We start from the raw sequence: 23,376 nt of genomic DNA, 5'->3' as shown, positions 1-23,376 counted from the left end.
TATTTCCAGTACACAACTCTATTACTTGAGTCAAAATATAGATTCTCCCGGTCAAATTTTACTCTAATACAAGTGAAAGTTGCTGAGTCAAATTGTTATTTGAGTTAAAGTGCTGGAGTATTTGCTTTAAAAACAAACTTAAGTATTCAAAGTACTTTTTAAAAAAAGAACTTAATGGCTCTAAAACAAACCACTGAATGCACCAACTTGCTAGAACCTGTAGAATTGTCAAAAGAGCTCCAGCAACACTTGTGGTATGAAAAACAACTTTATTGACTGACGTGTTTCAGCTTGTGGCCTTAATCAGGGTCATCCCAGAACCTGTAGAATTAAAAGCTTGTTGAATTTGCTGCCTATAGACATGCCCATAGGACCACACATCTCCAGCTGCTGCCCTAGCCACAGTAACAGGTCATAACCAAATACAACTGCTGATGATGATCTCTCCTCTCTACCTGTCTCTACTTATGAGCTGCCGGGTGTGAGTAGTGCATGTGCGAGGTGAAGGTACGGGAACACCACTATAACAGCACAAAACTCTCAGTCATCTTCCTTCCTGATCATATTTCAAGATAGTCATAATGTTGAATAGTATGGAAGCACATTTCCACCAGTGTGATGGAAAATAAGATTCTGTAAGTCATTATAATGATGTTTTTTTTTTTTTTTTTTACTGAAAACGATTATTTAGTATGGTGAAATAATGAGAAAAAAATCTCAAAATAATGGCTTGGTATCTCAAAATAATAGGAAGCTTAAAGAATGACTTAGTCTCTTTTCTCATTATTTTGAAATACTGAATCATTATTTTGAGAAAGTTTCTCATGATTTTGAGATAAGTCATTATTTTTGAGATACTAAATCACTATTTTGACATGCTACAACATTATTTTGAGAGAGTTTGTCATTATTTTCAGATTCTAACTCATTATTCCGAAAAAAAGGTTGTAATTATTTTGATTTAAGTCATCGTTTCGATCTTTGCTATTTTGAGATACTAACTCATAATTTTAACAATGTTTCTCATTATTTTAAGATACAAAGTGATTATTTTCAGACATTTCTTGTTGTAATGCCCTACAGGATCCTTTCTTTTAATCACACTGGTGGAAATGGGCTTCCACTTCCCAAATTTTTAGAAGTAAAGCACTGATGAAATAATGTGCACTTCACCACCAGAGAAATAGGAATGCTGAACAGGAAAATGTTTTAAAAGAAGAAAAACCCACTTTCAGCCCAAACAATGCCTCTGTGCCGACACAACTCAAATCTTAAGACTGACAGAGAGAGGAAAAGAGGAAGGGAGTTGTTCCAAGATAAATATCTGGTAATGGGTTATAATGAGGCTTAATGACGGACAAGAGCTTCCTACTGAACACGAGGAAAGAGAGGAACAAACAAGTGGTGACAACAATCTTCACAATTGTGTCCACCATCTTGTGAGGCCTCATGTTGTGACGCATATGAGTGGGTAACAGCACTTAGGGCCCCTGCTCACATTTCTGCACCCATTGTCCAGAGAGAAAGTCAACAGCACTATTAGGCTTTCGCTAAAATCTCTCACATACCTGGACAAGAAATAATCACATGTATGAATTTAAAGGACCTTTTGTAACAGTTTCCATTGACATCTGAGCTCCTGATTCAACGCTGAGGTAAGCACTGCTGTACTTTTTATATACATGTACAACATTTTAGTTTCTGATGTGAGCAAGTCTTTTACTCTTTCATATTCTGTCCCATCAAAGAGATTAAAAAATAAAGATATACACCTGGGGAACTTGTGATCTTCATTTCAGTTTAGAATTTAGAAATTTAGTGGGTTTGAGCAATTTTGTTTGCATGACATGATTTTACAATAGATCTGTTGTCCACTGGGTTAAAGAGAGTAAGATTTATGTTAAAGGGTAAGTTCAACATATTATATATTTCTACCTGGACCCTATTTTCCCATGTTTTAGTGTCGAAGTGACTGATGGGGACAATAATCTTTGAAGTCTTTGCCAATGACATGCTCAGATTATCATTCTAAGTGTCTGACAACATTTCGGAAATGATCCTACCGAGATAGACCTCTCTGATAGAGTGAGATCCTGCCCAGAAATAACTATCGCTAAACCCACTGGGTTCTATTAAATCAAACAGTCATTTTAGCGTGTATAGAGGGAGCATATTTTCACATCTACCTGAGTGAATTAAGAGTTAATTGTAACCAAACCACAGTCGGTGATTGTTGGAACAGTGAACAGACCAACCAAGACGGCTTTTGTGAGTTTTATTTTATTTTTATTTTTTTCCACTTTTAATGGGGGTGGCATAGTGGTGTGGTGGTTAGCACTGTTGCCTCATAGCAAGAGGGTTCCTGGTTCAATCCCAGGAGGGAACCCTCTATGCAGAGTTTGCATGTTCTCCTCGTGTCAGCGTGGGTTTTCTCCAGGTACTCCAGCTTCCTCCCACAGTCCAAAGACATGCAGGTTAATTGGTGACTCTAAATTGTCCGTAGGTGTGAGTGTGAATGGTTGTCTGTCTCTATGTGTCAGCCCTGTGATAGTCTGGCGTCCTGTCCAGGGTGTACCCTGCCTCCCCAGCGCCCCCATGACCCCCAAGAGGATAAGCGGTTACAAAAATGGATGGATGGATGGACTTTTAATGGAGTGTTATCCAAGGATAAAATTAATATTTAATTACTGTCTGCAATGGTCTCGCTCAACATAGCCCCTTTTAAAAAATTCTTGTTCCCATCACTTAAACCTTGTTTCCACCGAGCAGTACAGTACGGTACAGTTCAGTTCAGTATGCATTTTTTTCCATTTCTACTGTGCAAAGTTGTGGATGGTACCAATGGAACCGTTCTGTACCGTCCCCATTTTTGGTCCCCCCTCTGTTGGGGTACCTAGCACACACTTGGAGAGAAAAAAAAGCTTGTCGGAGCATAGTTCTTGTGGGCTCCGTCAACACTAAACCTCTGAGCTTGCCTGAGAAGGACTAAATGCACAAAGCTGCTATTTTTAAATATCCCATGGAGAGAGACTCTCACTGCAGCCTGTTTTATTTTGTTCTGAAAATGGCGGTGTGTAGCCTCGTTCTGTGGACGATAAACAAGGTGTAGACTTCCATTTGTGTCACCGCTGATGAGGAAATACAGCAAGTTATATACAGAGCAGTGAGTGACAACAACTCCGCCCACATTTAAGGGTGCTGTTTGCAATTAAAACACCAGGGTCTAGGTACCCTGTCTGAAGGGTTACTTTTGGTTCCACAGGACCCATACCGAAAGTGTTTGGTGGAAATGGAGCTTAAGACACAAAACATGGGTCCAAGTTTAAAAACACTTAACTCACCCTTTAAGGCTTATCGCAGTTTGCTGAACTGAGGCCATTATAGTTATGTAATCTTCAATATTTGTTGGTTCCATGTAAAAAGATCTCACTTGTATTTGTATCTAAACCTTACTTAAGTTGCTGTGTATCTTAATTCACCTCAGCTGAAATGCTTGGACCTATTTTGGTTGCCCATCAGTGGGTCAATCATTACATAATTTGTGCAGCAAAACATTGCTCACACCCACACATCTTTAAACTGTAGTGGAGAGCCCAAAGATACCCAGTTATTAGGCTGTATTTTTAGGAAACGTGTAAATAATGCACTGGACATCTTTGATGAAATATAATGATGTGCTTTGAATATTTCAGTTGCTGTAAACATAGCTTCAATAAAGAGTTGGAATAAGATGATTTTTCCAATCTTATAAAAAGTTTCTTAAATAAAAAGTGAAAACTGAATGTTAAATGTTTTAATCAGGTCTATATGTCATGTTAAAGGAGCAAAGACGAAGAGGAAGCTGCAAGCAAAATCACTTTTGACTGTCTGACAAAGGAATTAAAACCAACCATGGCGAACAAGTTGGAAACGCTCGACCCATCAACTCTATCAGACGCCACCTCTACCGTCACCTATGACCCCAAGTCTGAGACAGTGACCTTACCAGAAGGGGTTGTCTCTGTGGCGGGCATCACTGTGATGACCGGGGGTGTCGAGCTGTCCTGTGGATCCTGCATGCTGGCCTTTGGTTTTTGGGGAACTCTAATTGGCTTCAGTTGTGTAGCTGTGGGGCTGTGGGACCAACTGAACCAGTCTAAGGGAGGAACCTCTCACTTACTGGCACTGGGACTTGTGATTCTGGGCCTCAGTTTTGTTGTGGTGGGAAGTGTGGTGGCGTTTTACCTCCTGACAAGGAAGAAGAGAGAGATGACAAGAGGGGAGAGAGAGGACGGGAAAGAAGTTCTTGTAGAGAGTGGGAGGGTGATTAAAAAAGTCACAGTATGAAGAAGAATTATTGACAAGTCTGCACAAAATTCTGAACGGACTGTTCTGCAAATATCATACCAGACAGAAAATGCGTTCTGCTCTTCACTCATGATGGATACTGATGAATACTTTATTTTTGATACCTTAAAGGACTAGTTTGTAGGATTTAGTGGCATCTGGTGGTGAGATTGTAGATTGCAAACAACTGAATACCCCTCAACCCCCCCCCCCTCCCTTTCAAGCTTGTAGAGCCTACTGTAGCCTCAATGTAAAAACGTGAAGTTCATAAAAACTCTTTCGACAAGAACATTTCACTCAAAAAACCTGTTTTATTAATAATATTCAAAAATCCAAATTTCTCTAAAAACCAATATATAACTAATTTAATGTAATCAATTTACTCATTATCTTAGCTGAATATTATATTCATAGAGCAAAATACTTTTAAAAAATTCCCCCCATGTGCTTCTTTGAAGAATTCTATCTATCTAATCTAGAAAAATATCATAAAACAATGTCAAATTTTAAAATATGTAATAAAAAACTGACCAAAATGAATGATTTATGCATATCCTACAACTTTACGACCAATTTCGTAAAAACCTGTGTGTATGTACATACTTGTGTCTTTTTATTTTTCTCATTTTGTTTGGTTTTGTATGATTACATTTATACCTGGAGATTGTGCGTACTTGTTACATTATTTTCATGTATGGTTTATGATCATTGTTTTCCACTTTATGTGCAAACTGAATGTGTTAACCACTGGGTGTATTGTATGGGAACTTAATACAAAGTTCAAACAATGAATAAATGAGTGAAACTACCACTAATAATAAGAATAAAAACATTTAAAAACTTTGCTGCAATGTTGACAGCCTTGGAGAGCTTGTTTTTGCTCTTCACTGAACTGTTAATGTGCCAGTAATGGTTGCTACTTGTACTTCAACTAAAAATACATTTTTAAGCAGCTATATAAGTATTATGTTGTACGTAAGCTGACCCTTTAATGTAAATAATTGTTGGGGTGAATATAAAAGATGTAGAGACTATATCGTTATGCTTTGTAATACACTGCAGACAAGGAGATGTGAATAAGCAAGGCTTTGTTATTTTAAAGGCTACTAAAGGCAGGTCAACAAAACAGAAACCAACAACTTCATCAGAAATCAAAGGGGAGCAGAAAGAAGAGGACTGAGAGGGGGTTAATGTGTTAGTACCTCCATCTGCTGGAATTAAAATGAACTGTACTTCATCCACTGACATTCCTCACTGTGATTTACTGTACATGTTGTTTCCTTCTGTCCCTCACTGTGTGAAATTATAAATCAACCTTTGTTCAAGCTGGTTTCGTGGTGATTATTTTACAGCACATTTGTATGTAATAAAACAACAAGGCTTTGGAATGATGTCTTTATAAGAAGACTGGCTCAGCTGTCTCCTTTGATTTTTAACTTGGCACCTGAATAACTTCACCTACACGACCTTTGCACAATACAGACATTTAAACTTCCTGATACTATTGTTATCACTTAAAGTGACATGGGAAAGAGACCAGCCACTTCTCAGGTATGTGAAGTATTTCTCCAGGTATCAGACTCGGCCGTGTGTCACTCAGATCACCTGACAGTCCGCTGCAACCTTCTTGGTCACGTGTCAACGTTCAAGTTTCAGGAAACTTTTTTTTTTCCTCCTCTGAAAACAAACCTGCCCACGTCCCGCCTCCTCTTCACGCCCATTGGCTACTCTGACAATTTCAGCGCTCCGATTGGCCGAATCGAGTACATGTCTGCACACGTCACAATCAAACAACACCTCCTTCTTTAAACTCGTTTATGTGTAATTGATATCGTCCCCGAAGAAAAACGGCTGGAGTTACCGTGTTTTGAGGGGGCAGTGAAATGAAAGTTAACGGAGGAGTCAGCCGTTAAGGTGAGTTTGTGTAACGGCCGCCGAACAACGCGACGACTCGGCTTGTTTTATAGTCAAGTTACAACTTTGTAAAGTTGCTGCCAGAGATCTCTGAAGGTGTCCACTGTCAGTCATGTTACTTATTTATACAGTATGTCAATTCAGCTGTGACGTTTCCAACCGTTGTTTATTCCTCTTTGCTAACCATGAAGGCTAATTAGCGACACATATAACCTGTTAGTGTCTTTAAGCTGTCATGTTAGGTTGAGTGTTTACATTTAACCGTTTGAATTTCTGTATGCTATTTGTGGTGCTCTCACATACTGTCCCTCCGTGCTGCACATTACATAATCCTCATTAGAGATACATAAGTATTTAACATAGAGACCCACCAACTCCTTAGGTTAAATGCCAGAGGGTCTTTAGAGCTCATTAGTGAGACTGCACAGCCAAAAACTAAAATAAGAAAGTAGCTACATGCAACTTTGGAGCTACACCCTTTCATTACACACCTTGCCAAATATGTATGATAACTAACCAACATCAATTAAACTGCTGTTTATTTTCTTAATCATTTTGTCCACAACATGTCAGGAAATAGTTAGAAAAAAGTCCCATCACATTTCCTGAAGCTCATGGTGACACTTAAGGTTGCTTATCTTGCTTGGAAGTTAAAGGATGAGTCGATTGGTCCATTGACAAAAAATAATTCATCCATCCATTTTCATCTGCTTATCTGGGGTCGGGTCGTGGGGGCAGCAGGCCGAGCAAAACACCCCAAACATCCCTCTCCCCAGCAACGCTTTCCAGCTCCTCCTGTGGGACCTCAAGGTGTTCCCAAGCCACATTAGATATGTAATCCCTCCAGCGTGTTCTGAGTCTGCCTCGGGGCCTCCTGCCAGTGGGATGTGCAAGGAGCACCTCTAACAAGAGGCATCCTGATCAGATACCCGAACCACCTCAACTGACTGCTTTCAACACGCAGGAGCAGCGGCTCTACTCCGAGCTCCTTACCCTATCTCTAAGGACGCATTCACACTGGCGCTATTTGGTCTGCTTTAAACGAACCCTGGTCCGCTTCCACGGATGGTTCGGTTCGTTTGGAGTGGTGTGAACGCTCATTCCAACTCTGATGCGGACCAAATGAGCGAACCCTGGTCCACTTGAAAGTTGGGGGTCTTGGTTCACTTGCAAGTGAACCCTGGTGCATGCCCTGAAGTGAACCAAAGAGAGGAAGTGACGTAGAGCGCAAAAACATTGCAATCAGCATTTTTCACATTTATTTGAGATATTATTGAAAAAAACAATTTGTTTGTTTGTTTGCTCAAATGATTAATTGTTTATGAAAGTAGTTGCCGAATTATTTTAAAATGTATTTAACCCACAGAACTACACACAACTAACTTGTGTCTGCCTTTTAAAATAGTGACTTTTAAAAGAAATCCCTCCAGACATGAGTGTGTGTAATCTAAACTGTACATTTGTCTGTAAGTCTGACACACTCTAAAGTTACTGATCTTAAAGAAATGTATTTTGAGTGTAAAACCAACCATTGGAATTTAAAGTTCATCCCTAATTGCTGTTAAATAAACCACGTTAGTCACAGATTATTAAAGCAGAGAGCCACATGACCATGTTCAATCATTTACAAGCTTATGGTAATTAGTTGGAAAAAGGGGCAAAAATGCATGTCTGAGCTTGCACATTGCACAACACAGTTGACTGTCTTTCTGTTATTAAACTAACTGCAGTGTGGAGGAGATTATCATTATTATATATGATTATATTTTCTTCTTTTCTCTCCCAGGATGGAGCCCAAAACACCCCCTGACATCAGATAAACTCCACAGTGCAGAAACAGCTAGATAAATGCAGTCTGAGATGATGCTGCCCTTGTCGAGGACGAATGGAACATGAAGCTGTGAAGGATGGGTGGTGCTGGTGTCAGCAGAAATGTTAGAAAGCCAGATAAACTAGTTGTAGTAGTTGTAGTAGAGGAAGTGTAGTCAGGAGAGCAACAGAATTGTCTCACAGAGTTGTAAAATCTACCTTCAGTGTGATTTGGGGAACCCGTTTGAACAGTTTATGCAGTAAAGCAACAGGCAGATGGAGTACAGTGAGAGAGTGCTGTGTGGGTCAGGGGAGGTGGAGCTGGACCCAAACATCGTGAGTGAAGAGGCAGGGAAACTGTACTCAGAGTTACAGGTAAAGCAGCTCTGCAGGTTTTTTTTTTCTCCTTTCTATACAGTTATTTTCTGAATGGTTTCTCACTCTGCTGCTTTGCCCCATCACAGACTGTTATTGAGGCCCATGGCGAAGGTGTGGTGGAGTCGCTGGTGCCCATATTTGTGTGGGTCCTGGAGGGGCTGGCCAGCTGCAAAGCCCAGTTGAGGGACAGGGAGGAGGAGGCGGAGAGGGAGAAAGCTGAGCGAGAGGAGCTGCTGGAGAGATACCAAGCAGAGAGGGCGCTTAGGAAAGACAGTCAGGAGGTGGGGATTGATGGAGTTGTGTTCATATAGTGTGGCATACCATGATTTAGATTATGTGCATTTAAAGGCTATAAAAGTAGGTAGTTGTCTTTGCTCAGAGGTGTTAAAGTGATCTGTTTTCTTCAGCGGTATCTGGAGCTGGATGACCAAATTGAACAAGAGAGGAGAGCCATGAGGGGGAGAGACAAGGAGCGAGAGCGCCGAGAGAGGGAGCTGGAGAAGAAAGCAAGAGAGCAAGCTGACCAGTGTGAGTATCTGAGTATTAATGGTGACAAATGGCATATTAGCCTTCCAGTCATCCATCTTTCTTTTGCATGGCTTGACTAGATACATTTTAAATGCTAAAGTAGAGGTACAGTTAAAAAGTTTTTAGTGGAACTGACTCAGTAGACCATAATTCTAAAGCTATATGTTATGTTTTCTTGCAGTGGTGGCCTTGGATGAGCAGAAGGCAAATCTAAGTAGAGAACTGAGCACACTGAGGCTCACTCACAACAAGGTCAGGGCCGACTGTTTAGTCTCTTGTATCACAACACAGTGACTTATTAACATCATGTTTTAATATTTAAGGACTGCACAAGTAATCAGATATTATTCACCGCCACAATTTTATCTTCCTACAATTAAATAAACTTGATCCCCTCTCATATTAATGTTTTAATTACATGCTCTGCTCATAAACATCGTTTTTATTTGGTTGCATTCTGTAATGGTGTATTTATTTTTAGCTAGCCTATATTTTGGGCATAACTTTAATTATATTTTGCTTCTGAGAGATGCACTGAAGGTGAAGAAGAAATTTTTATATTTTCTTTCTCAGAGATGCATTGTGAGTAAGGGCCAGTCTTATTTTGATGCGCATATTTTTTTACATTTGCAGGAATGAGCACGTGACAGCACAGTAAAATTATTTTGGCCTTAAAATCAATGAATAACCAAGCTAAATAATCACAGTCTCAGAATTGATAAAAACAATCATGACTCTTGTTTTAGCCATAATTATGCAGCCCTTAAAATATTTACCTGTTTTTTGTCTCTACCCTGTTTCTTACATATCCCTGATGTTCTCTCCTTCAGCTGGCCCACACATATCGAGAACTTTTGGACAAGAGAAAGGATTCTGAACAAGACTCTCCTCTAAGGTTGTTCTTATTCAGCTCTTTTTTTATCTATAACTTATTTCTCATGCTGTAGACTGTGTCTCACACATAAAGACTTAAGTATTTCATGACAGCAGCTTCATTTTGAACTGTACACAAGCTACTATGGGCCATAGCCAACGACATAATCAAGATATCCCACTCTTAAGCTGTCTCGACATTGGATATTGACCCCCATTGGGACATACTAACTAACATTTCTGAGCTTAAATATATACTATGCAGGATTGTTGGTTACTCTTGGTAGACAAGTGAAAGTGAAATCCAACCCCAGATTCACTCTCGTTTCATGTTTTGCTTTGTTGTATTTGCATTTTTGTCTGTGCTGTGTCTCTAAGATGCCTGCTGCCAGGTCTGACACCTGTTTGTCAACTTTTTATAAAGCTACGACCTCACCTGAGCACTGTGGGGGTATACACCCATAAATGTCTTGAACACAGAAAATAAGAATAAAATAGGACAATACAGGCAGAAGACAGAGTCTCTGCAGAAAAATACACCACCACAGGATTTTTTAAGGAAAATCTTGCATAATGTATCTCAAACCATAACAACTGCATAACATAGCAGTGTCTCTGTTTACCTTTTAGTAGTATACGAAGTACAGTATGTACGTTATGTAACTAAAAGATGTCAGTCTGCAAATGTAAATTGAGTTTTGCTTTTCAGCAACACTTGGGAAAGCACTTAAAAAATTCTCATGTTTTATTGGTTTTAAGACTTTTATATAAAGTGGTTAACTTGTTAGCGAGAAAACTATAATTTCATCTTGAGCCTTTGTCTTGAAAAAAAGGTATATAATGGTAATTTTAAAAATAAAATAGCTTTTGTTGGTAGGTTTTGATCAAAGGTTGCAGGCTATAATTCAGTGATGTTAAGAATGCTGCAAGAAAGTGTTGCAAAATGTTTTGAAAGATTGAAACTGTTTAATTGAATTGTCCTAACTGTGTTATGTTGCATGTTGTATTTAGGAATCATCTGCGTCCCAAGAACGCTGAATTTCCATCCAATCATGTCCCGTCCGAATCCAGTGTGAATGAAAAGGTAAACAAATTTTCTCTTTACACATATTTCAAACTATTTTTAAAGACAGTTTTGGCAGATAAGTAGCTGTTGTTTCCTTCTCTTTTTCCCAGATAATTCAGAGACCACATTCACAGTCTGGTCCTCCCTGTTTGGAAGATCTAGTAGCAAAGAAGGAAAAGGTGATTGACACTGCAGTAAAGCCAGCCGCAGATGAGTTTATCAATGACATCATAAGCTCCACTCCCGAGCTGAGGCAATTTCACAGCAGCATGAATGCAAGGTAATAATCTGGAACCATAAACTACATTTTGTCAGCTGGAGATTTCAGTGAAACGTATGTGTAATCATTAACTAACTCCAAGTTCACCTCAGCTCATGTTCACAGCAGAGCACATCGTTCCTTATCTTTCATTTGCATCTCCATCAGCACCCCGGTTAAATTGAATGCCAAAGAGCTGCCGAGAGGGACCAGCGTGCAGGACGAGATGAGGGTGGCAGAGGAGAAGGATCGTAAAGAAGAAGAGGTGGAGGGTGGGGAGAGGCAGGAAAAAGACGAGAAGGAAGAGGAGGAGGAGGAGGAGGAGGAGGATGATGATAGCATGGAGTGGGAGCTGCGCAACAATGACTCTGTGTTCTCTGAGCTGTCAGAGCTGAGTCGGGATTATGTGGAGAGCGTTGACCGAGGGGCCAGCGTCAGAGGTAAAGTCACACATTCATAGAGCTTTTTCACAAACAAGGTCGATGTACTTTCACTTCATCTTAACCAGAGGTTTAGTTCATGCTTACAAAATGCTAACTCCCCAGGAATTAGCCAGTTATCATTTGCAGAAACAATGCTTGTGTTGTGCTGTGTGCAGCACTGAAGCACAGAGTAAGTGGTCACAGACATCAGGGTGTGAGAAATTTATACCCTGCTAACATGAAGTGCAAGTACATCAGTGAAAATGTCTTTAAGCCATTAGTTTCAGGTTTACTTCCTTTTTTACTGATTTGCACCTTTTCATGTAGCCATTTCCTGTTGGATGTGAGTGAGGATTAAATATATTCTTCTCTCAGTGTTCTTTGTGTGTTCAAGCATTTTTCACACTTTCTTTTCTGTGTAGGCAGTGCAGACCAGTTTGAGGAGATTCTTTCTCAGTATGAGGAACTGAAAGTCACCCAGTGAGTCCTATATTTAATCCTCTCTCCTTATTATGACTAGTCCAGCATGCGGGGGATTTTCCAAACACTTTGGTTTCTTGCTTCAGTACAAACAAATCAATAAAAGATAGAAGATACTGTTGTCACAAATTTGTTGGAACTGTTGTCCTCATAATCTTTAATTATTCATCTTTTACTCCGGTTTCTGTTTTCAGTGAGTTAGTAGACGCTGCCCGTAAGGCCTTGATATCTCGGGTAGTCGAGCTCACTGACGACCGGTCAGCTCTCAAACTGGAGGTGACCTCTCTTCAGGAAACAGTCTCAAGACTGGAGGGGCGGATGAAGGAGAAGGAGGAGGAAACAAAGAGGTGGAGAAGATTGTTCTAGATATTTTCCCATCATAATCTTGTTTGTTGATTCTCAATCTCTTTGGAACAATAACAATACATTAACTTTGTGATTTATATCCACTATTTTTTATAGACTTAGGAAAGAACTGGAGGCATGCCAATCTGAGGATCCTGATGTAAGAGGAGTTTATTCATCATTTTAATTTACTGTATCACGCAGCAGCAGTAGCACTACATTTGTAAAGCTTTTTTAAATTCAGTAACCTCACTGTGTTAATTATGATCACCACATTAAACAGCATGAATCTCTCCACTCAGGCCTCTCTGACCACCTCCATGCGCCACTTCTCTCGCTCTGAAATGGCTCGTGTGGTCATGGAGAAGAACCAGTACAAGCAGCGTCTGTTTGAGCTGCAGGAGGCTGTACGACGGAGTCAGACACTCAGGTAACTAGACCACTGAGCTAGCATAGTATATTTAAATACACTATGTCAGTTTTGATGGAGAATTATGATTGTGCAGTTGTGTTTCCGGTTTTTAATCTCTTATCTGATTTAGCGTTTGTTTGTTTTTTCTTCTTGATAGAGCGACAAAAGAGGAGAGGCTGACGGAGGACAAAAGGTTGAGTGTTTGGAGAAAGTAAGTGTTTGTCTTGTCTTATTATACTGCATACCCACCCTCTTGTCAATTATAACTGCAGTAGAGTTAATGTCCTCATTACAGAATGTTGGATGGTGCAGCCTCCGAGGGTGTCTGGTTCCTGTGCTACTGTGTGCCAGATGATAAACAGATAGTAAATCTGCCTTGTGATGCTCATAAATTGTTATTACCGATTACTTTAAAGATCTCCTCTGCTCAGGATGTGTTTATGTCCCCTAAAATGTTATGATATTTACTATACTGTGACCGTCTTGTATCTGTGCAAAGTTTGTCACTAGAGAGGAGTTTTCACATTCCTTTCCCAAAGTCTGAGATTTGAACGTACACCGAGCAAGCAATATAAAAATCTCAGCCAGACGGAATACATCTTTCTGCAAACTTTGATTAGACCTCTGGTGTAAGATTACATAATCACAATGTGACAATGTGAACACACTGTAACATTGTACGTTTTATGACCACTGACACTGTGTCAGCCGCTGCCAGTTGCAAGCTGACAAACAACATAAACAAATAAATACAGCTAACTACACTTGTCATGCTGATTTGTCTGCTATTTGCTGATATGAGTGCACAACAAACTCCTCATCTGAAGCTGGTTCTGACACAGACTCAAATATGTGTGGCTGAATCTCTAAGATGTTTTGTTTAGCAGCAAGCAGTGGTTGTTGGGTGGGGAGCAAGGCCAGATCCAGAATTTCTTAATGAGGAAGAAACAGTAGATGGGCTTCCAGACCCTTTTCAGATTTTTTTTTTTTTTAATTTTGTAGTGGGAGAACTATGGGAAACAAAATATTAATCATAGAAGAGTATTTGTACATACTTAAAAACGTGTCTGGAGGGGAACTTTGAAGCAAACCAACAAAGAATGAAACAATATGCTATATAAGAAAAACAGTTGGGATAACCAAGGTATGAGGTTTGCCAGGTTGCCTTGACCTCCTGATGACAGAGCAGCCTGCAGTCCATAAACACATTAAAATATCAAATATAAAAGCAGTGGGAATGTAGCGTTGTGGCAGTCTGATTTTAAAATAGTCACAGAAATAACTACAGTTAAAAGGTCTGTTTGGTTTGATGAACTTTAATATGCAGAAGTTGAAGCTCAGAAGAGTTACATGAAGGCAGACAGGCCGCTCCTTGAGTATCCTGTAAAGCAACCTCAGTGTTTGAAAAGGTAAACAGTGTTAGCACAGCGGTACATGCCTGAGAGGGAAGAACCTTTGCGGCTTTTGGATTCATGTTGAACCCGTCTGTAAAGCTACACATGTGGACACAACACGGAGCTGTAGAAATAAAACTGCACATTTGGTTACATGCTGAAGTCAGGTGTTTTTGATGGTCTGTATAAAATATTGTGTTTTTTTTTCTTTAATTAAAGGTTCAACCGTTTGTTCGGCCTGTCCAGAGAGCCCTTAATCCCGCCTCCTGCCTCTATATTCGCCCTGCCAACTTCTCCATCGCTCGCTCGCTCTCCTCTGGAGTCTCCACCGGCTGTCAGTCAAACTTATGCTGAGTAAGCGAGTGTTTATGGGCGTGTCACTCTTTCATATGCTCTGTCATTATTTGCAACAAATTCGAATCATTAAAAAAATGCTCAGTCGAGCTGATTAACAGTAAAAGCACTCTCTCTAGATCTGCTTCTCCTGCTGCTGTCTCCCCTCGTGTCAGGAGGAGAGAACTCTACAAAGAAATTCGCTCCCACATCTGGGGTTCACTCGGAAAACGGCAGATACACGGCTGGAGCACACCGCTGGCTAACACACAGGTAGCAGAAATCCACATATAGGTACACAGGAACGCAGCAATCTGAGTGGGAATTTTGTAGAGTACATGATTTTAAATGGGCCTAACAGAATGCTGCAGGGTTGATGTTTTTTTGTAGGCTGATGTGGAAGTTGCATCTCAAAAGCTAGTGGGATGCATGCATGGGATGGATAGTGGGTGGCATGACTTCAATGTTGCTGTACATGGAAAAGCTTCAAAATTCATACATGGGGTATTTACTAACGTATTTTACGCCATAGAGCAAAACATAACAACATACTTTAAAGATTTTGACTAGCTTTGTATCATAACAATGTGGGTAGAATATGTAAATTAACTGTGGTAAACTTCACCCCGTCATACCAGCACCCACATCTCCCTGCTCATTCAGTCGATCTAAAGATTGTACTTCCTCATTTCTGTGTATAGAAGCGGATCGAGAGAAGAGGCACCCTCCTCCCTCTTTCAAACTCAGACCAAATTCCAATCAAACTATAAAGCTAGGCAGCGCTGATCACATATAAACCAAGATTCTGTTACTGTATTGCCTATTTTATGCCTAACAGTTTTCAGAAACATGTTTTAGTGCACTGTTTAAAGGTTCAGTGTGCAGAATTAAGGAGGATATATTTGCAGAAATAGAATATTATATAATTCATATGTTTTCTTCAGTGTATAGTCTCCTGAAAAAAAGAATCGTGTTTTTGTTACCTTCGAATGAGCCGTTTATAAATACATACAGAACATGTCCTTGTCCATGGAATCCGCCATGTTTCTACAGTAGCCCAGAATGGTTAAACCAAATACTGGCTCTTGACAGGGCCATCTGTGTTTTCACGTCAGCCAGCGTAGTTAATAGCCCCTTTGTGACGAGCTGAACAGCATAGAAAAAAACAGTTATTTGTAAGGAGATGAAGAGACCTCTGCAGAAAATTCAGCTCTCCTTGAAAACCTCCCGAATATCTGAATCTTATCTTATCAGAGACAAAAGGTGAGCAGGTAAAGGTAAGGTGCTGGGCTGGCACCCCCGACTGCAACAAGCCAAACACTGTAAAAACCTCCCAAACAATGAACACTGAGGGAATTCTAACTGCAAGTTTACACTTGGCACATGGGAGAAATTTCGGCTGTTTGCAATCTACAGTCTCACCACTAGATACCAATAAATCCTACACACTCCTTCTGTAACTGTAATATGAGATTGTTTGCTATCAGCTGGCTACCATATTGCTTTGGGATGGGCAACTGGCATTACGTTCCCAATCAGCAGGAGGGTTTATTGGCCTGTGCAGTGCATCCTTGTAGTTGTAGGTTTTCTACCTCTTGAGCAAAAGTGAATGCCACAGCCCCTTTCCTCTGTGTTCTCTGCTCATGTAGCACGCATTTCAAAAGTATTTCTTGTGCATAGACAGGCCAGTTTTGTGAAAAGACCATCTCTCAGACAGTGAAATACTTCTTAAAGCTTGTATTAACCGCAGACCCTACTTCAAGCACGAAACTAAAAACCAGTTAACTTCAAGACAAGGGAACCGAAAGTGCAAAAATGCTAACTCATTTCAGCGTTTTCCATTTTAGGACTCATTCCTGCAGCACTCTTTGCTCATCTGGCTTTTATTAGTCTGTGTGCGAATTGTGCATTTATGTTACCATCTAGCATTTACTTGATCTAAACCAATGAAAATATCTGGACGTGCACATTTCTGCAATCCTGCTGATTATCTGTCCTCATTGTAGGAATCCCAAGAACCCGTCCCGGAGCTGAAGGACGTGCCTGTCCTAATGCAGCTCAGACTGCTGGATCACAGAGACTCCACAGCTAAGGTAAATCTTTCCACTGCAAAACTCTTCAACACAAGAACCTAGCAGCCGCTCATGTCACGCCTCCGGTGCATTTAAACAAAACTTATTTTTCTCTGCAGCTGAACTGTGCGGTTGCAGTCACACCTGAGATCTCAGGGGAAGCCACGGTGAGTCTGTCATTATCCTGGTTAATAATAATAACTGCAGTCATGCTCTAATCACCATGTACAATGCCATCCAACCATAACTAACACCACCCATGGACATGTTGTGTCATGTTGCTCATCTTTCCAAACTCCATATTCGTCCTTCTCTGCCAGTGTTCTGTGTGGGTAGTTTCTGGCCCCGCCTCCTGCAGCGATGTTACAGTGATTGATCCAGCACGGTCCAACACAGTACTGGATCAGTTCAGCCTCCCTCCCACAGCTCCTGCCCTCTGCCTCTGTGCTGTGCCTCCCATAGGTCAGTGCCAGTACAATGGGCTGCAGCAGCTGCCTAAAGACAACTTTCCTAATGTGTACCGTTCTCATATTATCCCCTCACGCCTTACTGATAACTGGAAACATTTGGAAATCAACACTGCTTACTTCCTTTCCTCTCTGGTCTTGTTATGTCAGGTGACACTGCAGGAACTGTGTGGATTGGAACTCAGGAAGGAAGGTAATGTGTGCTGGATGATACCCTCTCTGAGTAAAATGCATGTTGGCAAAGCGCTCTGACTCTAATCCCCCTCTTGTTTCTCTCTCTGTCTCATAGTATACTGATACACTCAGCCTCTGCTGGCAGGAGGCGCTGTCTGCAGTCTGTTTCTCTCTCAGAAGGCGTTCACTCGCTCTTGTGAGTTCCATGTGCTCTGTTTGAAACATATTTGTATTCATATTTAACTATTAGCATTTAATTATTGTATATTATAATGTAACATTGAGCTATCTTCATGTCGTCATCCAGAGATCTTTGAAAATAAGATGCTTTTTGTTGATTCAATCTGACAGGTATTCCCAGGGTCAAGTCATTGCTGGTTTAGCTGATGGGACTTTAGCATTTTTTTCACACAGTTCAGGTAATGTCTCTCTGTTCTTCTCTTTATGGTAAAGAGTCTCAGTTAATCAGTGCATTCGTCACAGAATTTAAAGGGCAGCTCCATTATTATTATTGTCATTATTATTATTATTATTATTTTATGAGTTTTTTATATCATTTTGTTCTTATGTATTAAGTTCTAGCATTTGGTCTTGAACTTTGGTCAAAGTATGTATGTTTCAGCATCAAAATGCAATTTTCCCAAGCCCTCCTAAAACCTTTTTCCCACGTGACCTGCCGTAGGTTTCTAATGATGAGGTTGCTACATATAAACCCCCCTGTCTGCCTAATGTGCCTCTTCATGACTGAGCCAAGCCGTCTTTGAGAATTGTGTGTTATCGATCCTCCAAATAAGCTATATCCCTCTAAAAGCCCTGACACACCCGGCTGACTGTCAGCTGTCTGTCAATGTCGAGCCATCAGTGAGAGCCTGTCGTCACAGTTTTTGTGGTGTGGTGTGTCACAGTTGTCACTAGTCTGTCAGTGAGATTGGCAGTTCAGCTTAGTGCATGAGAAGAGAAACAAAAAATGAAGAAAGCAAACAAATGATGTCTTGAATCTGCCCTGTCGGTCTTCCAATCTCCCTTTTTGGATGACGAATACAGGCTACCACAGCCTGCCACTATGGAGAGTTATTTCCTCTCACACAGGCGCAGAACGTACGTGCTTGTTGGCAGTTGATTGTAGTCTCTGCGGTGTATTCAGGTGCAACTTTGTGGCTGAGACACAGGCCACATGAGGCGACCCAACAGTTGGCTTTAGTTGCCACTAGTTATTTGATGTTGGTTTGGTGTGTCTCAGCCTTGATCCGCTAGCCAGCACGGAAGCTGAGCAATGCTGCTGTGGATGTCACTTTAGTTTGGATCTGGAAGTAACACAATGACAGAAACTAGCTAATTGATAGAGGCAGCGGCTAACCAGCGACTTCCTGTGTTCAGCAATGAAAAATTAGTGTTTTTGTCAAAGGAGTCTGATGGCTTTGAAGAGAGCAATATAAGAGCTTCACTTCCTGGTGGGATAGGGCTGTGTGACGGCAAGGTTAAGTGGTAAAAATATTACATTGACTGTGGATAATTACCTCATACAACCCCTCAATCTAACCTATGTCACGACTATTTGCTAACAGCTAAGTGGGTAGTGTCATTTGAAAAAAAAACTGGGAAAAAAAACACAGATGGAGTCGACCTTTAATGTTTAGTGACAAATAATGAAGCAGTGAATGCTGTGATTTTCAGGTGGCTGGAATCTACAGTCACACTCACTGATGCCTCTCGGATCAAACCCTGTGCAGCCCATTCGCTGCTGCCTTGCAAAAGGTGGCCGCTTGTGGGTGGGATATTGGAACAAAGTCCACGTGGTTGACATTGACAGTAAGAAGGTTGAGGTAAGAAACGATGGTGTTATTTACATTGTTAGCGTCTAATTTTCACGTACATCTTTGAACTTACCGTATCTCCTTATCTGACCCCACAGCAAACATTCTCAGTGTCTGAGCGCAGTGAGCAGCAGGTCCGTTTCCTGTGTGCCGGTGGAAGCGGTGTTTGGGCATCCTGCCGGCTCGACCCAATCCTCAGACTGTTTGACTGGTCCACAGGACGGCCGCTACAGGAAGTCGATTTTAGCGCTTTGGTCACTAAAACATTAGGTACTAAAACTGCATTTTTTCTTTTGTTAAAAATCATTTTTAAATGTGAAGTAATACATTTAGTGGAATCTACAGTTTTACAGTATGTTTAATCATAGTGTAGTCATTTCTTATAATGTTAGCAAGCACAGTTTGAGCTCAAAGGAGCACTGCTCACACTAATAGTCATTAGCTGGATGCTGACATCTTGTCGTCGTTACTACCTTTTGTTTCTCTGTTCTTAATTTTATTATTGGGGAAAGAAATTTCAGCCTGTGGTGTTTGTGAATTTACCTTTGCATGTGTTAAACTGTTATATTTTTAGCAGCCCTTGTGGCTTCAAGAGCATGTGCAGGTTCCTCTGTGGGTGTGTGGAAACAATTCATAATCAACAGACAAAAGGTCAACCTGCCTAAGTTAAAAAAAAAACAAACAAACCATTTTTTGTGTGTGTTTGTGTCAGGCAGCTTTGAGTGTAGCAGGGTGTCTGCAGGTCCTTTTAAAAGTCTTAAGATGTCTTTAATTCAATTTTGTTATACAAATATTAGACCTTAAAATTCATTAAATAGTCTTAGATTTTAAGATCTTCTGCGTGAATGCCCACATTTCTGATGTTTCAAATCTTAAAACCTACCGCTGAACCTAATACCGTCTTTTTACTTCATACCTACACGTACCTGTTGGCAGAATTTAGATTAATCTCGCTAACTCTAAAAACCATATTCCAACATAATATAGTAACCTTTATACTTACCTGCAATGCTGGAATAAGAAAACGGTTATGCGTTCAAAAATCATTCTTAAATTTCATCATGAATTATCTTGAAAATGTCTTAAACAGCATTAAAGTGTCTGATGCCTTTAGACACCCAGATTTAAACTCGTTCCCTGCAGGTCAGCTAACATGCTTCTGTCTTCCTCTGTAGGCCAAGCCTTCCTGACACTCGCACCGCTCCAGATCTCATCTCTCACAGTCATCTCTGGCCGTCTGTGGGTGGGCACAGGAGGTGGTGCCATTTTCTCCATCCCATTATCCATAAGTGAGTTTTATTTAGACAGAGAGCGTAAGCACTTGAATCTTACATTGTCAGAAATGTGCTCGCTCTAGTATTAATCATATTAATGACCATCTACAGCATCAGAGGATGTTTCCATCCCATATTGCACCATGCCATCAGCTCAGCTGTGTTACCATGGGCATAGACAAGCTGTCAGGTTCATCATCGCTGCACCTGGTAAGAAACTAATTGTCTGAAGCACGCTAAACATTTTGATTCAGGGAGTTGTTTGAGAAAGCAGTTGCATGCTGTAGTTGTCTCATAGTGAACGTAAAATCATCTTTGCCCCACAGCTTGTTTGATCGTCTCCCCTGGCTGCAGCACTACTACCTCTCAGTTTATCCTCAGTGGAGGAGAGGGCTACATTAACTTCAGGATTGGTGAGTTGAAGGAAAATACTGTAGTGTCAAATTGTTTAAAACTTGTCTGATGTATTCCTACTCTAGGTTGCATTTACTGACCGTTAAGTCCAGTGGTTCCCAACGATTTTCCCCGAGGGACCCCTTTTCTATCGTTGAATAAACTGACTTAAATGACATGTTTTATGGATATTTCATATTATATTCAATGCATAACAATAACAGAACAGAACAGCTGATAAACTATAGGATTAATTCAAACAGTGAACATAGTAACTGCAGAAAGTTTGTGTAAAACAAGCAGTTTGGATGAATTTTAGCAGATAGTTTGCTGTGAATGTTGCATCAGTTTTTCTGACATTTAAAACTTTTTTTATTTTTACATTTCTCCGATTGTGTTTGTCCTTTTTAACAGTCATATATACCCTAGGGTTTCTTCTCCCTGATGCTAAACTTTAAAAATAGGAAGTGGCTCAGAGGTAGAGGGGGTCATCCACTAATCGGAAGATCGGCGGTTTGATCTCCGGCTCCTGCATGGCAAAGTATCCCGCATGTCAAAGTATCCTTGAGGAAGATACTGAACCCCAGATTTCTCTTGATAGCTGTTCCATCGGTATGTGAGTGTGTTAAAAACTGAGTAGCAGGTGGCACCTTGTATGGTAGCCTTGGCCACCAGTGTATGAATGTGTGTGTGAATGGGTGAATGTGACTCGTAGAGTGGTCAGATGACTAGAAAGGCGCTGTACAAAGTTGGGAACCACTGCTTTATTCAGTGCTTTGTTTATGAAACGCCTGACTGAGCCATCCACTCTTTCAGGCGACGATGCAAGTGAGGGATCGGTTGAGTTGTCCCAAGCTACACCTCAGCGGTCGGAACGCAGTCACATGATCGTCTGGCAGAATTCCACGCCCTCTGTGCCCAGCCCTGCCCTCTGACATGAATCATCTCCAAGTACTGCCCCGCTGGAATGAGATAAAGAAGCAGCAGACATACTGTACACTGTGCACCAGCAAAGCTAGAAACATTGAAATGGTGCTTTCATGGAACTGAAGGAACCAGCATTTCAATGTGGCAGTGATTAAAGTATCTTCTAAAATATATATGATATATGATACATGCTGTTTCATCCTTGTTTACCTCGTTAATTTTGTACATCTGTGTTTGGACTGGATTGTCCTGATGGATGTCGATGCCTTACTGTGTGCCTTCATCTGATGTTATATCATGTCTGTAACTGGTCAGTAATTCAGCTCCCTGATTGTTCATAGCTCATTTTACCTTTGCACTAACATTCAGTCTCCCTGACGTACAGCTCTCTGATTCATTTTTCTGCCAGTGTTCATTCACATCTTCGTTCCATCCAGGCGGCACCAGGTCCTTTTGTCCTTCATCTTATGATCATAGAGTTTAAGTTAATACTGTGGCTGCTCGTGAAGCTGCTGTGTACATATTTTGTTGTTAACTGTGAACTGGAAACAGGTATTATTCTTCTCTCAGCGTAAAGACAATCAGACACTTGTTACGTCGTGATGCTGCGGAGACTGGGCATAACTTCTTTTGATTGTTTTTTTTCTTCCTTTCAAACTCTCCCCTCCACGTTGCACTGTAGTGAAATTACAAACTGCACATTTTAATTGTGTGATATCCCATCCTCTAAATGAGCTTCATCAGTGCTTGTCCTTAAAAATTATTTATTTTCTCAATACGTTTTCCACCTTTATGTCTTTGGTTGTCTTAATTTGTTTTAATTTGATTTCAGTATGTTTTGTGAAATAAGGGCGATCTTTTTTTCTTCAAGTGTCCTATGCAGTATTTAAATGCACTCATGGTGATATCGTAGCATCTCCCTATTCTTCTCATTAAGAAAATTAGGACGTGAGTATTCCTTCTGGCTCAACCTTGTGCAAACATGATTATTGTCATTAAATATGTCTTCAATGGACGTTGTGGTGATTTTTATTCTGAGCAGAAGTGTTGTAATCCAGTGCAGAAACCCAAACAGTCAGTGCAGGAGTCAAGACCACTTAAACTGAGACCGAGTCAATGCCAAGAGCAGAGCAGTGTGAGTCCCACACTGCATGACAATAAAATGTAGAACATAAAAACCATATGCACTCCTGAATCTGATCCGAGAGATCCACATTCCCATAAAAACACACAGAAAACATTTGAAGACTCCTTCTCATTCTCCTCTTTCACTGTCATACTGTATATATGTGCGTATGTTTACACGTACCATGTGTCTTGATAAAAAGACATTGCAGAGGTGAATTTTATGTGTCGGAATTTGCCTTAACCATTCATTTTCAGCACTCCTTTTTCACACAGGCAACTTAGATATCCCATAGTTGTGGTTTTAACTGGTCTTGAATTAAAATCCTGAGTCCTCTTTGTCAGAGTGAGACAAGATTGAGGAAAATTGGAGGTGATTCTAAGACAGAGACCTTTTAAAAGTGGTGTAGACCGATCTCGAAATACAACTCTGCAAGTGTAAAGATGAATGACTTGACCCACTTGTTATCACCACATCACAAAATAAAAAAATAATAACTCCAGAGTAGGGCTGGGCAATATGAAGACATTATATTGCATCATGATACATCGTCTTAGATTTTAGGTATCATTGTATTGTGATATAATAAG

General features: G+C 40.5%; 2 protein-coding genes across 3 annotated transcripts; both read left to right on the top strand.

The window, feature by feature from the left end:
* Positions 1-1,530: 1,530 nt before the first annotated feature.
* On the top strand, positions 1,531-4,554 carry LOC144464490 (uncharacterized). Its single transcript, XM_078171623.1, has 2 exons — positions 1,531-1,655; positions 3,822-4,554. The coding sequence occupies exon 2, from the start codon at positions 3,892-3,894 to the stop codon at positions 4,324-4,326; it is 435 nt and encodes a 144-aa protein (XP_078027749.1). The 5' UTR covers positions 1,531-1,655; positions 3,822-3,891; the 3' UTR covers positions 4,327-4,554.
* Positions 4,555-6,116: 1,562 nt separating this feature from the next.
* Positions 6,117-22,675, top strand: LOC117266270 (C-Jun-amino-terminal kinase-interacting protein 3). 2 transcript variants are annotated; one of them, XM_078171615.1, is made up of 28 exons: positions 6,117-6,240; positions 8,027-8,424; positions 8,514-8,708; positions 8,835-8,955; positions 9,137-9,207; positions 9,786-9,850; positions 10,840-10,912; positions 11,005-11,174; positions 11,322-11,593; positions 11,998-12,055; positions 12,250-12,402; positions 12,518-12,560; positions 12,703-12,830; positions 12,970-13,023; positions 14,426-14,560; positions 14,716-14,812; positions 16,546-16,632; positions 16,731-16,778; positions 16,932-17,073; positions 17,229-17,271; positions 17,368-17,448; positions 17,604-17,671; positions 18,927-19,075; positions 19,165-19,336; positions 20,242-20,355; positions 20,452-20,550; positions 20,667-20,753; positions 21,550-22,675. In XM_078171615.1, the coding sequence occupies exons 2-28, from the start codon at positions 8,326-8,328 to the stop codon at positions 21,666-21,668; spliced, it is 2,943 nt and encodes a 980-aa protein (XP_078027741.1). In that variant the 5' UTR covers positions 6,117-6,240; positions 8,027-8,325; the 3' UTR covers positions 21,669-22,675. The 2 variants fall into 2 exon arrangements, with proteins under 2 accessions (XP_078027741.1, XP_033497262.2); XM_033641371.2 differs by having other exon boundaries at positions 14,680-14,812.
* Positions 22,676-23,376: the final 701 nt, after the last annotated feature.

The sequence above is a fragment of the Epinephelus lanceolatus genome, chromosome 10, assembly GCF_041903045.1.
Source record: "Epinephelus lanceolatus isolate andai-2023 chromosome 10, ASM4190304v1, whole genome shotgun sequence".
Taxonomy (NCBI): domain Eukaryota; kingdom Metazoa; phylum Chordata; class Actinopteri; order Perciformes; family Serranidae; genus Epinephelus; species Epinephelus lanceolatus.
The sequence above is the reverse complement of the archived record's forward strand: the minus strand, read 5'-3'. Positions and strand labels throughout refer to the sequence as shown.